The sequence below is a fragment of the Eptatretus burgeri genome, chromosome 17, assembly GCF_056783735.1.
Source record: "Eptatretus burgeri isolate ZD-2024b chromosome 17, Ebu_testis_v1, whole genome shotgun sequence".
In the NCBI taxonomy this organism is placed as follows: Eukaryota; Metazoa; Chordata; class Myxini; order Myxiniformes; family Myxinidae; genus Eptatretus; species Eptatretus burgeri.
Window position 1 is genome coordinate 44,054,988 of NC_140977.1, and position 15,824 is coordinate 44,070,811.

General features: G+C 41.7%; 2 protein-coding genes across 2 annotated transcripts in view; both read left to right on the forward strand.

The window, feature by feature from the left end:
- Window positions 1-10,120, forward strand: part of LOC147009927 (uncharacterized) — a 91,137-nt gene extending 81,017 nt beyond the window's left edge. The window contains exon 9 of the mRNA XM_085861213.1: window positions 4,088-10,120. Coding sequence (XP_085717339.1) covers window positions 4,088-5,100 — 1,013 coding nt within the window. The 3' untranslated portion in view covers window positions 5,101-10,120. The remainder of the gene's footprint in view (window positions 1-4,087) is intronic.
- A 758-nt stretch (window positions 10,121-10,878) lies between these two features.
- LOC147009928 (uncharacterized) overlaps window positions 10,879-15,824 on the forward strand; it is a 138,902-nt gene continuing 133,956 nt past the window's right edge. Inside the window, exon 1 of the mRNA XM_085862580.1 lies at window positions 10,879-11,388. Coding sequence (XP_085718706.1) covers window positions 11,184-11,388 — 205 coding nt within the window. The 5' untranslated portion in view covers window positions 10,879-11,183. The remainder of the gene's footprint in view (window positions 11,389-15,824) is intronic.

Sequence of the window (15,824 nt, forward strand, 5' to 3'; positions counted from 1 at the left end):
GTCCAAAAAACCTAAATTATATTTCAGAAAATAAGTTCTGTTTCATTGTATCAATGGAGAAAGAAGCATTTATATTGTGTGCTTGCATTGAAAAAAAAATACAGTTTTCCTCAAATCTTCCGCAGTGCCTTTGGCCGGTAGATTTGCCATGCGGAAATGTGGCGAATAGTAACATGTAGTAGAATGAAAAATCTTGTACTACAGTAGAATGAAGTAAAATGTAGTAGAATGAAAAAAGTAGAATGAAATTTATAGTAGTTGAAAAAAAATAGACCAACGAAAAAAAAAAATCATCCTTTCCGGTTCCAGTTCTGGTGCATGGGGACGTTTGGATCATCAGTTTCTCCTTCCAGTCCATCAGAGCTAAGTTTTCCTGGTCGGATCCATCATATCTTTGTTCCTCTTTTTTCTTATTCATGCGGTGTGCTTCTTATTCATCACATTCCTTTCTTCTTCTCCGTCACAAGGATTATTTTTCAAACCTGTCTCGCTCCTCAACGCTTCGTCCATCAACCTCCTCCTGTACAGCCTCCAGGCTGACTTTCCTCTGTGCCTTCAGCAATCCATCCTACAGGACGACTTTCCCACATGCCTTCATCAATAAGATGACTTCAAGTCTCAAATTAGGAGATGGAAGCTTAAATGAATAGCACAGCGACATCATTCAGCATGGTGCATAGACATCCATAGCCTTGGCCTCGCTTCAATGTTCCTCCATCCTCCCCCGCTCACACAAGCCCTGCCCCTTTCCCGGTAGCTGGACTCTCTATGACATCCTCCTTCTCCAAAGAAAGAAACAAACATAGTTAATCCAAAGCATCGAATGGGAAGGGAACACGAGAAGAAAGAAAAAAAAAATCACAGTATTATCGGATGATATGCAATGCAGTTCAGGATGGCCATCCATTCACATATTAGCCAGACGACTCTAAATTAGATGTCCAGCCTGACCGGGCATCTGTTCGTCCCAACGGACCAAGTTTGGGTTGCTAGTGGCATGGTCGGCGCTTGGGGATGAGGGGTGATAGTGGCTCTTGGTCAGTGCTCTGTTGTCCCTTGGCAGTGGCATGGTCAATATCGGTATCACAGAGGGTGTTCTGGAGCATCTCAGGCTCTGGCTGTCTTGGCTGGGTCTGTGGAGCAGGTCAGATGTGGTGGCAATTCCACCTCAGTGTTTCCTGTTTCCATGACAACTTTGTACGATCTGGCCTCCGAGCGGGTGGTGGACCCAATTGCTGGTTCCCAAGTGTGGGACTGCCCAGCCTCCTTGAGAACCCAAACTTGTTGGCTCGGTTGAAGTGGTCTGAGATCAAGGCTGGTGCGCCAGTCAAAGTATTATTTCTGGGCTGCTTGATGATGTTCAAGTGTCTCTTGGGTTGCATCATGAGTCGGTGCCAAGTTTGGCACCTTTGTAGGCAGATTGGATTTCATTTTTCTGAATTCAGTAGCTTAGCAAGTGATGCAAGGTGGCTGTTGATGGGCATTGTCCTCAAAATGAGGAGGGCCATGTGTGGGTCGGCACCAGAGAGCTTTGTTTTGTGCAAAGTGTTCTTTATGGTTTGCACTGAGCGTTGTATGAAACAATCTGATTGTATACAGTGGGGGCTTGAGGTACGTAGGGTGAAGCTCCAGTCCTCAGCAAATTTTGTCAATGCGCAGCTGCTAAAATGGCCTCCATTGTCGCTCATCAGATTCTCTGGAATGCCATGCTCTAAAAATACCAGTCGCAGGACAGCAATTACGTCATTGCTAGTTCAACCCCTGTTGGGAGTTATCGAACAATAGGGCAACTGAAGTACACACCGGTGAGCAGGAGGAAGTCATGTCCATCTACAGTGCCTATAGAAAGTCTACGCCCCCTTTCAAATTTTTCACCTTTTGTTGCCTTATAGCCTGGAATTAAATTGCATTAAATCAGACTTTTCTCCCCCTTTATTTACACATCAGAACCCACAACTTCCAAATGAAAAACAAATTCTACAAATTTCAGAAAATTCATTAAAAATACAAAACTAGAATACCTTGTTTGGATAAGTGTCCGTCCCCCTGAGTTAATACTTGGTGGAAGCACCTTTAACAGCAATTACAGCTATGAGTTTGTTTGAATAGGTCTCTCACAACTTTGCACACCTTGATTGAGCAATATTTGCCAATTCTTCTGTAAAAAAAACAAACTGTTCAAGCTCAGTCAAGTTGAGTGGGGAATATTGATGGACAGTAATCTTCAAGTCATGCCACAGATTTTCGATTGGATTTAGGTCGGGGCTCTGACTGGGTCACTCAAGGACATTTATTGTTTTGTTCCTGAGCGACTCCAGTGTAGCTTTGACTGTGTGTTTCGAGTCATTGCCATGATGAAAGGTGAACTTCCGTCACAATTTCAGATTTCTTGCAGAGGGCAGCAGGTTTTCTTCTCGGATTTTTCTGCATTTTGCTCCATCCATCTTCCCTTCTATCCTGACAAGTGCCCCAGACCCTGCTGATGAGAAACATCCCCACATGATGCTGCCACCCCCATGCTTCACAATAGGGGTGGTGTTCTTTGGGTGATGTTCTGTATTGGGTTTGTGAAAAACATAACATTTTAAATTTAGCCCAAAAAGTTCCATCTTGTTTTCGTCAGACCACAGAACTTTTTGCCATATGGCTTCAGAATCTCTGGTGTGGTTTTTTGCATTCCATAAATGGGACTCAAGGTGGGCTTTTTTGAGTAATCGCTTCCTTCTTGCCACCCGACTATACAGGCCAGACTTGTGGAATGCTTGGGGTATTGTTGTCACATGCACGCAGTGACCAGTCTGTACCATTAAGGCCTGTAGCTCTTTCAAAGTTGCCATTGGCCTCTTGGTGGCCTCTCTGATCAGTCTCCTCTTTGCTTGGTCATCCAGTTTGGAGGGACAGCATGATCTAGGCATGGTCTTGGTGGTACCATATGCCTTCCACTTCTTGATGATTGTCTTGACTGTGCTCCAAGGGATATACCTAGGATGCGTGGGCAGGGTCCAATGGACCCAGGTGATTTTTGTTTTTTTTTGATGTGCTATGATTTTTGTGTAGATATCCTCTGACATGCACTGTCTGCTGTGGGACCTTATAAAGAAAGGAATTTTTATTTCTAAATCATGTCCAATCAATGGAATTGACCACAGGTCAAAACTCCAATCAAGTTGTACAGACATCCCAAAGATGATTGGAGGAAACTGGATGCACCTGAGCTCAATTCGGAGTGTCAAAGCAAAGGGGTTGAATATATAATTATTGACGCAAGACATTTCAGCTTTTCATTTTTAATTAATTTGTAAAAAAAAAAAAAAAATTGTATGCAAAAGCATAACAATAACAATAAAATATAAATAACAATATATTTTGCAAGTTAACTTTGTTTCAGTTGCCAGGTCCATTGGACCCGTGTTGTGCAGTTGTCTACATTTTCTCCCATGCATCCTCGGTGTAATCCCCTTCTCCCCCACCCCTGCCAATACACTTGCTTCCAAATTTCCAGTTTTTTTATTCCTGAGAGTTTGCTTCTCTATCTATCTTTTCCACCCCTTGCTGCCTCTTCTGCTTTCCCATTCCTCCCCACGCCCATTGTTTGTCTGCTTCCCCCTGCCATGGCCTTCGGCTTGGCTGTGGGTCATTACCCCCTCTCTCTGCTGTTCCTTTTGTCCTGTTGTGTCCTGATCCATTCAATGTACAAGTACTAGCTCTCCCACAAGTCTAATCTACGGATACAAAAATCCCCAAAATGTTCAGCTTTGCATAGGTTTGCGCCAAACCGAGTACCATTCTAATTTTCCAATGGAATCATGGAGGTTCCCTGTGAAAAGCTCTCTGGAAGAATCAGTCTCAGTTGCTGAATTCTCATTTCTATGTTTTTTTTTTTATGTAAAACTTTCAATTTCATTGTACTTTTGTACCTCTCTCTCTCCACTGGCATGGTTAAAAGTACATCGATTGGCTTCCAGGTGAAGTCTTCATGACGTGTAAGTTTGCTGATTCATCGCTCTTTAAAATGCATCCTCATGTGTTGAGTGTTTTGCGTCACTGTGATAAACATCCTTTTTTTTTTTTTCTGGCCAATCTTTAGAAATACGGACGCCGATCTTCAATAAGTTGTCCTGTACCAAGAATGGTGCGACGTTCACTGAGAACGCTTTGCAGCAACACAAGGAAGGTGATGGTGTGAAGTTTATGGATTATAAACAGAAATATATTCACGGACATGAATATGCGAAGATTCCCACTTCTGAAAAGATACACACGTGTACCGTGTGCAATCAAACATTCGGTTGTATTTCAACCTTTCAGGTACACATGAGAATATACCATTCAGAGAATCAGTTCAAGTGTTGTGTTTGTTTCACAAAATTCTCTGACATCTCAACATATGAGAATCACATGAGGACATATTTTGGAGAAACACCGTACACGTGTCATGTTTGCAACGAATCATTTATTCAGAACTCGTTGTACAAGGCACACATGAGGACACATCCTGGAGAGAAGCCCTACAAGTGCCTTATCTGTAATAAATCATTCAAGTGGAAGTCAAAGTACCAAGTACATGTTCGGACTCACACTGGGGAGAAGCCTTATAAGTGTAGCGTGTGCAACAAATCATTCAGTCAGAACGCAACCCAACAGAAACATAGGATGATCCATACCGGAGAGAAGCCGTTTAAATGCCGTGTTTGCAACAAATCATTTCGAAGAAGCGAAAAATGCAAAGAACACTTGAGAACACATACGAAAGAGAAGCCGTACAATTGCACAATGTGCAAGAAATCATTCAGTACCAATAGAAACTGCCACCACCACATGAGGATTCACACTGGGGAGAAGCCATATCAGTGCAGCGTGTGCAGCAAGTCGTTCAGTAACAATGCACAATGGCGGGTCCACATGAGGACCCATACTGGGGAGAAGCCCTATAAGTGTACTGTGTGCAGCAAATCGTTCATCAGCAATACCCAATGGCGTGTACACATGAGGACCCACACTGGGGAGAAGCCGTATAAGTGTACTGTGTGCGGAAAATTATTCCGTCAGAACGTACACTGCCAAATACACATGCAGAGGACTCATATTGAGGAGAAGTGACCGGAACAAGAAATTGAACAAAATAAGACAAACTGGTCAAAAGAAGAAAAATAGCGACAATGCCACTGCGCTGAACCGGCAGAACCAGGGAACCACTGGTAGGCGTGGATGACCCACAAAATATGTCAATTAGTTTGATGGTTTGAAATTGAACAAACTTGTGAGAACACTGTGTGCAGTGATGATTCCTCCCAAGTTACATCGAAATCAGGTGAATACTATTTGAGAAGTCAAAAGTAGCGATCCTGGAATCGTAATGACCTTTGACCTTTTAATTGACCTACTTTATTTGCAATTTTTTATGGGATTTGCAAGGCATCAGTAGGCCTTGGTCCTCAGAAGTTCCACAAAGTTTGGTGAAAAATGGGACGATTCATTTTAGCATCATGGATGATGAAGGTTGTGGTCAGGTTTCTTCCAAATCATGTGTGTCATTTCAAATAAGAAAGCAAACACCTATTTTCTTGTGTGTGGGGGAGGGGGGAATCAAACCCCCGGTGAAACCCTTATACCCCGATGTTTTTTTTAATGCCATGAACGATCTTCAGCCTCTTTTCAACCCAGGCCTAATGGAAGGATCAAGGACTGTGCAGACATCTTCTTGCCCCTCTGAACCCCCGCTTGGTTGTTTTCCAGTCGTCGCTCTTTTTTTGAACCCGTCTCCTTGACGTACACAGTGTACTGTGAGACTGAACCGTTCACTGACTCTCTTTCTCTTCATTGTTTTGTCACAAAGAGCTTGAATTCAAGAGACAATGAAGATGGGAACCGCTTTCTCTTTCTGGCTTTGTTTTTCCCTTTGTGTTTATTTTGCTTGAAGACGATTTGCTGCTTTGTAAATTTCGTGATAATTTAACTTTGGCTGTATTTTTGCTCTGAATGCCCGTGGAACCAATTGAGCTTCAATTTGTGGTTCGACAGAGTAATTCCTTCTGATTGTTTTTGTTTTTATTTAAATGTTGATTTTTTTTAATGCATATTACTCACTGTTAATGTGACTCGTGTTTTAGGTTGGTTTAAATGTTTCTAATTTTGATGTTTCAGCATTGTGTACATAATAAATCCAGAAATCATTCAATACACTTGACAATGACTATGTTGTGGAAATGTTGAAGATTTAGATTCCGAATTTTGATGATAGTCTTGTTGGGAGTGTTCATGATGTTGGTTTAGCTTGCAATACTGATTCAGAGTTTTCTTACAGATAGACCACAAATGTTGAGGTATACCAAGTGTTGGGTTTTTGAGTCTCGGTGTCCCACAAGGTTGCGTTGTTTCTCCCTTTCTGTTTTCTTTGTACACAAATGGCTGCAGCAGCTTCAGTATTAATTGTCGTGTTATGAAATATGTAAATGATAGTTATTAGCGGATTTCTTTTTGAATGATAGGAGTGAATATGTGAAGTAAGTTAAGAAGCTCACAGACTGATGTGACCATCATTTGGTTCTTATCATCAATGAGACAAAGGAAATTATTTTTTTATTTTCACTGCTCAGCAGGAGGCTTGCTGTGACCATTTTTTTAGTATGCAGAGTCGAGGCTCATGGAAGAACTAGTCCACTGAACAGAGCGGGATGATGTAAACCTGGTGTTGGCTTAACGGTTAAGGTGGCTGGCTTAAGATATTAGGGCCTTGTGTTTGATCACTGTCGGGCCGTTGAAACAAGTAAAAAAGACATAAAATGTCATAGCTCCCGTTGTTTCAGTAATTTTGCTGCATGTAGTTAAAGGGCTAGCCCATATTTCTGTACATCTAAAATGGCTGCCAGTGTACTAGTCGGCCATCTTTGATCAAATTGCAAAATGAAGTGAAGTGCACGTGTACGCCATCATGTACCGTGCTTGTGCCAAGTTTGAACAAAATCGGACCATGCATGTCTGAGAAATGGTTCGGGAAACATTTAAGTAACAAAATGGCCACCAGTCGGTCATCTTGGATCTGATCTTGAAAAAAAAGTAATGTGCACATGTAAGCCATCATTCGTTATCTGTGCGCCAAGCATGAACAACGTCGGTAAATGCTTGTCCGAGATATGGTTGAGAATGTGTTTAACATCGGGGTTTTTTTACAACTAAAATGGCCGCCAATCTCCCAATCGGCCATCTTTGATCAGATCACAAAATAAAGTGAGTTTCTTGTGTATGCCAGCATGTAGTATGCCTGTGCCAAGTTTGAACAAAATCGGACTATGCATGTCTGAGAAATGGTTGGGGACATGTTTAAGTAACAAAATGGCCGCCAGTCGGCCATCTTGGATGTGAGCTCGAAAACAATGATGTGCATATTATGTAAGCCATCATTCGTTATCTGTGTGCCAAGTTTGAACAAAATCGTAACATGCATGTCCGGGAAATGGTGGAGGATGTGTTCGACACCGGTTTTTTTTTTTTACAACTAAATTGACCGCCGGTCGGCCATCTTTGATTGCATCTCAAAACAAAATGATGTGCATATGTTTACCATTATTTGCTGTCTTTGTACCAAGTACGAATAAAATCAGTCCATACACGTCCGAGATATGGTTGCGGACGCACGCATGCACAGACACAAAAATCGAGACCAAATCCATATGTCCCCGTTTTGGACCAAGTCCAACGAGGGCTTATGACACCAGGCGGGTCGACTCAGCCTCTCATCCTTCTGAGGTCGGCTAAATGAGTACCAGCTTATTGGTAACAAGGTCACTGCATCAGCGGCGGAGCAGCGCTTCCAGAAACTGATGCAACCAGAAGCCACAGGCTGCATATGAAACAATACAACAATTATGACTGATAATACCCAACCCTGCGGAGAGTGGTGCAAGGACAATAGATATTTATTGTCCATAGATAGAAATGGGATCCTCCCCGCCACCCTGACACCCTGTGACTCTGAACTTTCATATTGTCGAAAATGTTCCCCTGTCAATTTTCACTCGATTCACTTGAAATTTGAAGAGGAGTTGTATATTTGGTCATTTAATTCAACCACCAATTATAATTTTTGAGGCCAAATTTGTTGTATGGATTTTGCAAGTGTCGTGCTCTGCACGACGTCGTCGTCGTCTTGTTTGTTTGTTCACACAGAACGTGAGCATGTGTATTAATTACGTTGGACCCTTAAGAACCGAAGACCCGAACAGACCCATAACACCCCTCCAACCTTTTACAGCCCCAAGATTCATTAAGACCATAAAGACCCCGAGGACCCAAAAGTATGCGAGGACCATAAAGACCCAAAATATGCAGAGGACCCAAAAAACCCCGAGGACCCAAAAGAGCACGATAACCTCAAAGACCTAAAAGACCCCAAGGGCCCAAAATACGCTGATGACCCATAAGACTCTGAGCTCCCAAAAGGTCCCTAAGATCCCATAGAACCCACAAGACCCTTGAGACTTCTAAGACCATTTAGAACCAACCTTCAAACCTCTAAGACCCTTTGGATCCTCTCTGACTCATTAGAAGACCCTCAGACTTTCCTCCCCTTTCGACCATTAGACCTTCATACCTTTTAATACCCTGTAGACCCCATTTCACCTTTCGACCCTTTTTAGACATTTGAAGACCATTTAGACGCCTCAAGACAATCCAAATCATTGAGACCTTAAATTACACTCTTTCGACAGCTTCGACCTTTTAAGTGCATTTTGAGTCTTTAGACCCATTTCGACCTTTTCAGACCTTTCCACCTTTCAACATTTGACTTTTGACCATTTGACCTTCACAACTTTTCAGACCTTTTTACATTTACAACTGGACCATTTGGTTTTCGACTTTTCATTCGCAATGAACGACCTTTTATTCAGTACATCCTTCACTTTATTTGCCACACACAATACACCATACAAGACAAGTCCTGGCGAGGTCTGCAATCCCTGATTGCTCTTTCTTTTTACCTCTGCCACTGAAGGTGAAGGAGGTTTATGTCTACACCACTATCTGTCTGTTTGTTCCTTGCAAAATCGAAAGATTTTTAAAGTATATTGGTCGGTCAATTTTGTTATTCTGTCCGTCTGTCTCTGTCAATCGCCTCCAGGTCACAAATTAAAAACGATCCTCACGAAACTTCACCAACTGTAGAGATTGTCTAAACTGAGAAGCCTATTTATTTTCAGGTCAAAGGTCATCTTCAGGTCGGATTTCTAGAATCGTTATTTTTTCATCCGATTGACTTGAAATTTGAACAAGATTTGCAGATTGCATCACTGGATTGGGAAACCGACTATTGTTGAGGTCAAACGGTCAAAGGTCGACTCAAGGTCAAGCTTCTAAAATCATCAATTTTTATCTGAAAAAAATAGTCAGTTTTCATCCAACTGACTTGAGAATTAAACAACAATGTCATAGTGCATCACCGATTTGGGAAATCAGCGATTTTTGAGTTCAAAAGGTCAAAGATCAACTCAAGGTCAAACTTCTAAAATCATCAATTTTTATCTGAAAAAAATCATCAGTTTTCATCCGACTGACTTGAGAATTAAACAGCAATGTCATAGTGCATCGCCGATTTGGGAAACCAGCTATTTTTTGAGTTCAAAAGGTCAAAGGTCAACTCAAGGTCAAACTTCTAAAATCATCAATTTTTATCTGAAAAAAATCATCAGTTTTCATCCGACTGACTTGAGAATTAAACAGCAATGTCACAGCGCATCGCCGATTTGGGAAACCAACTATTGTTGAGTTCAAAAGGTCAAAGGTCGACTCAAGGTCAAGCTTCTAAAATCATCAATTTTTATCTGAAAAAAAATAGTCAGTTTTCATCCGACTGACTTGAGAATTAAACAGCAATGTCACAGCGCATTGCTGATTTGGGAAACCAGCTATTTTTGAGTTCAAAAGGTCAAAGGTCAACTCAAGGTCAAACTTCTAAAATCATCAATTTCAATTTGAAAAATAATAATCAATTTTCATCCGATTGGCCTGAACTTTGATTCAGATTGTCAATCTTAAACTTGATGAAATGGACAATTTGATGTATCCATGGCAATCTTTGGAGGGGGTGAATTTTGCAAGTATCGCGCTCTGACACATCTTTTTCTTCTTTGTTTGCCTGTGTGCAGGATATCTCAAAAAGTTGTTGACGGATCCGGATGAAATTTGATGGCCCGGTTGGGTGTGTGTGACAAGGATGGACTGATTAGATTGTGGTGAAGATCCAGATCCGGATCCGGATCCGACTACGAGGATTTTTTTCAGTGATTCTTCAAAATTGAGAGATTGGGCTAAAAATGATACATAGCATGATATCTCAAAAAGTTTTGGACGGATTCGGACGAAACTTGGTGGACACGTTGGCTGTGTGACGACGAAGGATTGATCCAATTTTGGTGAAGATCCCGATCCAATAATTTTTTTCAGTGATTCTTCACCATTGAGAGATTTGGCCAAAATCAGGTTTTGGCCAAAAGATTTGGCCAAAATACAGCAGGTTGTCTCAAAAACGTATTGGGCTCGATATGTCCTCGTGGATCAGGCATTACGTGGCAGAGGTACGCGCTCTACCGAGTACCCTTCAAGTTGAACTTGTGACCCTATTCACCTGCACTCAAGCTGAACAACCTATGGAACAACACTCAGACTGGACGAGGGTCACTGACCTTTAGAGGTGAGTAGAATTCGATTTTCTATGACACCGCCATCTCTTCCCTTGTCATCCCCAATTATGACCCCATGCTCTTTATTACCCTCATTAACCCTCCCTAATCCCCAACCCAACCCTCTTAGTTGCTGATTTCATTGTTTCCTCCCACACCCCCCTCCTCCTCTTTTTCTGTTCATTTATTCCCGAGACGTTTATCTCAATGTCAGTTCCACCTTGTCGACCCCAGAGCCTCACTCCTCGACAAAAGGAAAAAGAAACTCTTTGGTGTATGATTTACATCCTTCAGCTAAGCGTGTCCATTCTCCCTCCAACCCATCAGACCGCTTCTGTTTAAACTTAAATTGAAATGAACATTTGAAACAAGAATCGTGGGTTTCATGTTAATTCGAACGATTCTGGTTAATTGGAGGAACGTTAAACACATATTGTACTTCCGGGTAAATCGACGCACGTGGTTCAAGGATCCAAGATATCGGGATCAGGTTCGTGTCTCAGAGGGATGGGAGGAAAGACCGGGAGGAGGAGAGGGATCATGGAGAGGGAACACCCGAGCTACGCACACGATCCGAGCTCCTCGGACTCTAAGTCGGTCTCTGATGGAAGGACCAGAGTGGGTCTTGGAGGGGATGCTGGGATCTGCAAGTTCAAGATCCTGGACGTTCAGAACCTTCGGGATGGAGGAGCTAGAACGGAACCGGAATCAGGTAACACCGTCATGTTGAACAGAGGTTATTGTATATCTCAACAAGATCGATTTATAATGTTCGCTCAGAACGGATATCATGACCCGCAGATATTAACATCATTCGCTGCAGATGTTAACATCATTACCCGCAGATGTTAACATCAATACACACAGATATTAACATCATTACCCGCAGATATTAACATCATTACCTGCAGATATTAACATCATTACCCGCACATATTAACATCATTACCTGCAGATATTAACATCATTACCCGCACATATTAACATCATTACCCACACATTAACATCATTACCTGCAGATATTAACATCAGTACCCGCAGATATTAACATCAGTACCCGCAGATATTAACATCATTACCCGCAGATATTAACATCATTACCCACAGATATTAACATTACCCGCAGATATTAACATCATTACCCGCAGATATTAACATCATTACCCGCAGATGTTAACATCATTACCCGCAGATATTAACATCATTACCCGCAGATATTAACATCATTACCCGCAGATATTAACATCATTACCCGCAGATATTAACATCAGTACCCGCAGATATTAACATCAGGACCCGCAGATATTAACATCATTACCCGCAGATATTAACATCAGGACCCGCAGATATTAACATCAGGACCCGCAGATATTAACATCAGGACCCGCTGATATTAACATCATTACCCGCAGATATTAACATCATTACACACAGATATTGACATCATTACCCGCAGATATTAACATCATTACACGCAGATATTAACATCATTACCCGCAGATATTAACATCATTACACACAGATATTAACATCATTACCCGCAGATATTAACATCATTACCCGCAGATATTAACATCATTACCCGCAGATATTAACATCATTACCCGCAGATGTTAACATCATTACCCGCAGATGTTAACATCATTACCCGCAGATATTAACATCATTACCCGCAGATATTAACCTATCAGTACCCTATCAGTACCTGGACCTTTCAGTACCCGGACATATTAATATCAGTACCCACAGATATTAACATCAGGACCCGCAGATATTAACATCAGGACCCGCAGATATTAACATTATGACCTGCAGATATTAACATCATTACCCGCAGATGTTAACATCATTACCGGCGGATACTAACATCATTACCCGCAGATATTAACATCATTACCCGTGGATATTAACATCATTACCCGCAGATATTAACATCATTACCAGCTGATATTAACATCATTACCCGCAGATGTTAACATCATTACCCACAGATATTAACATCATTACCCGCAAATATTAACATCAGTACCCGGACATATTAATATCAGTACCCGCAGATATTAACATCAGGACCCGCAGATATTAACATCAGGACCCGCAGATATTAACATCAGGACCCGCAGATATTAACATCAGGACCCGCAGATATTAACATCAGGACCCGCAGATATTAACATCAGGACCCGCAGATATTAACTTCAGGACCCGCAGATATTAACTTCAGTACCCGCAGATATTAACTTCAGTACCCGCAGATATTAACTTCAGTACCCGCATATATTAGCTTCAGTACCCGCAGATATTAACATCAGTACCCACAGATATTAACATCAGTACCCGCAGATATTAACATCAGTACCCGCAGATATTAACATCAGTACCCGCAGATACTAACATCAGTACACGCAGATATTAACATCATTACCCGCAGATATTAACATCAGTACCCGCAGATATTAACATCATTACCCGCAGATATTAACATCAGCACACACAGATATTAACATCAGCACACACAGATATTAACGCCAGTACCTGCAGATATTAACGTCAGTACACACAGATATTAGTGCCAGTACCCGCAGATATTAACGCCAGTATCCGCAGATATTAACGCCAGTATCCGCATATATTAACACCAGTATCCACAGACATTAATGCCTGTGTCCACAGACATTAACGCCAGTATCCACAGACATTAACGCCAGTATCCACAGACATTAACGCCAGTATCCACAGACATTAACGCCAGTATCCACAGACATTAACGCCAGTATCCACAGACATTAACGCCAGTATCCACAGATATTAACGCCAGTATCCACAGACATAAACGCCAGTATCCACAGATATTTACACCAGTATCCACAGACATTAACGCCAGTATCCACAGACATTAACGCCAGTATCCACAGACATTAACGCCAGTATCCACAGACATTAACGCCAGTATCCACAGACATTAACGCCAGTATCCACAGACATTAACGCCAGTATCCACAGACATTAACGCCAGTATCCACAGATATTTACACCAGTATCCACAGACATTAACGCCAGTATCCACAGACATTAACGCCAGTATCCACAGACATTAACGCCAGTATCCACAGACATTAACGCCAGTATCCACAGATATTAACGCCAATACCGGTAGATATTAACAGCACAGTTGAGGCTTATATTTACCTCTGCCACCGAAGGGGGATGGAGATTATGTTTTTACTCCTGTTGGGTCGCCAAAATAGGTGATCGTTATTGTCAGTAATTCTGTCTGTTTGGATGTTTGTTCGTTTGTCATCAGCATAATTGGTAGTAAACGTGGGCCGATCTTGACCAAACTCGGGTGGTAGGTACAACTTATGACCTAGTGCTTTGGAAATTGTGATGGTTGCTCGGGACGCTTTGGTTCCCAAGCAACAGCCGAAAAACCTTCAAAATCGGTACCGTTAACGCGAAATCAATTCCGAAAGTCATTATCCCACGTCGGCTTATGAAATTTGGCATGCATCATCTTCAGGTGATGCTCTACTAAATATATTCCGGTTTTTGTGATATATGGAATAGTTTACCCGCAGCGCCCCCTACAAATGGGGTATGCCCGAAAATTGGCGAAAATTGAAGGCCCCCGAGCGACCAGGTCATTGCATCGATCCGAATGAAACTTTGCAGGTTCATAGCACGCAATGAGTACTACAACTTTGCCTCAGGACATATTGACCGATTTTGCTTAGGTCAGGGGTCAAAGGGCAAACATCGATAATATGCGAGAGCTGGAGGTGCTTTCGCGCCAAATGCTACTCCTCCTAGGGTTATGGTCGGATGGTCATGAAAATTCACACTAATCATCTGGAATACATTGTGCACAAACGATGGAGCCGGATTTTCGATTTATATCTTTGTTCACCCACAGCACCCCCTCGAACTTCGGGGATTTCCGATATCAAACCGCATTTTCGATACTTTTCATTCAAATTGATACCGAGTAGTTATCAGTAGATGGAACTCTATGAGATTTGGTATGCCTAATCTTAAGGTGATTCTCTATCCACTATATGACATCCATTTTTTTCTATATCTTATAGTTTCCAAATGGTAATCCTCTCAACTTGGGTGTCCGAGGGCCATTGAGCATTCTCGCTGAAAATTCAAAGTACACAAGCTCCAAGACGGTTGAACCAAATTGAATGAATCTTTACATGCTTATAGACCGTAATGAGTACTACAACTTTGCTCATTTGCATAATGGCCTATCTCAAGTAGGTCAGGGGTCAAAGGTCAATAAGTGCATTTTTCAGGCGAAATTACCATTCAAGGCACCCTTGCTCCTACACGGATTAACCGATACGAATGAAAGTTCATAGGTACATAGTACTCAATGAGTACTACAACTTTGCTTCAGGACATATTGACCTATCTTGGCTAGGTCAGGGGTCAAAGGTCAATGAGTGAATTTTTCGGGCAAAATGACCGTTCAAATCCCCCTTGCTCCTACACAGGTTAACCGATACGAATGAAAGTTCATAGATACAGAGTACTCAATGGGTACTACAACTTTGCTTCAGGATATATTGACCTATCTCTGCTAAGTCAGGGGTCAAAGGTCAATGAGTGCATTGTTCGGGCAAAATGACCATTCAAAGCCCCCTTGCTCAGACACGGGTTAGCCGATTTGATTGCAATTTCGTAAGTACTTAGTACTAGATTAACTCAGATCAGGGGTCAAAGGTCATCGGATGCTCGGCGACCCATGGCCGCCTGCCGGCTTGTCTGTATGTTACTTGCAAAATAGATTTTTCAAGTTCCTATATTGGTCGGTCAATTTTGTTATTCTGTCTGTTTGTTTGTCTATTTTTCGCCTACAGGTCACAATTCTAAACCGATCATCATGAAACTTTACCAAGTTGTAGAGGTATTCTCAACTATGGATTTTGAGGTCAAAGGTCAAACTTCTAAAATCAATTTTTATCTGAAAAATTGCCAATTTTCATCTGATTGACTTGAAAATTAAACAGCAATTGCACAGTACATGACTAAATTGGAAAAGCAACTATTTTTGCGATAAAAGGTCAAAGGTCAACTCGAGGTCAAACTTCTAAAATCATCCTTTTCAATCTGAAAAATAATCAATTTTCATCTGATTGACCT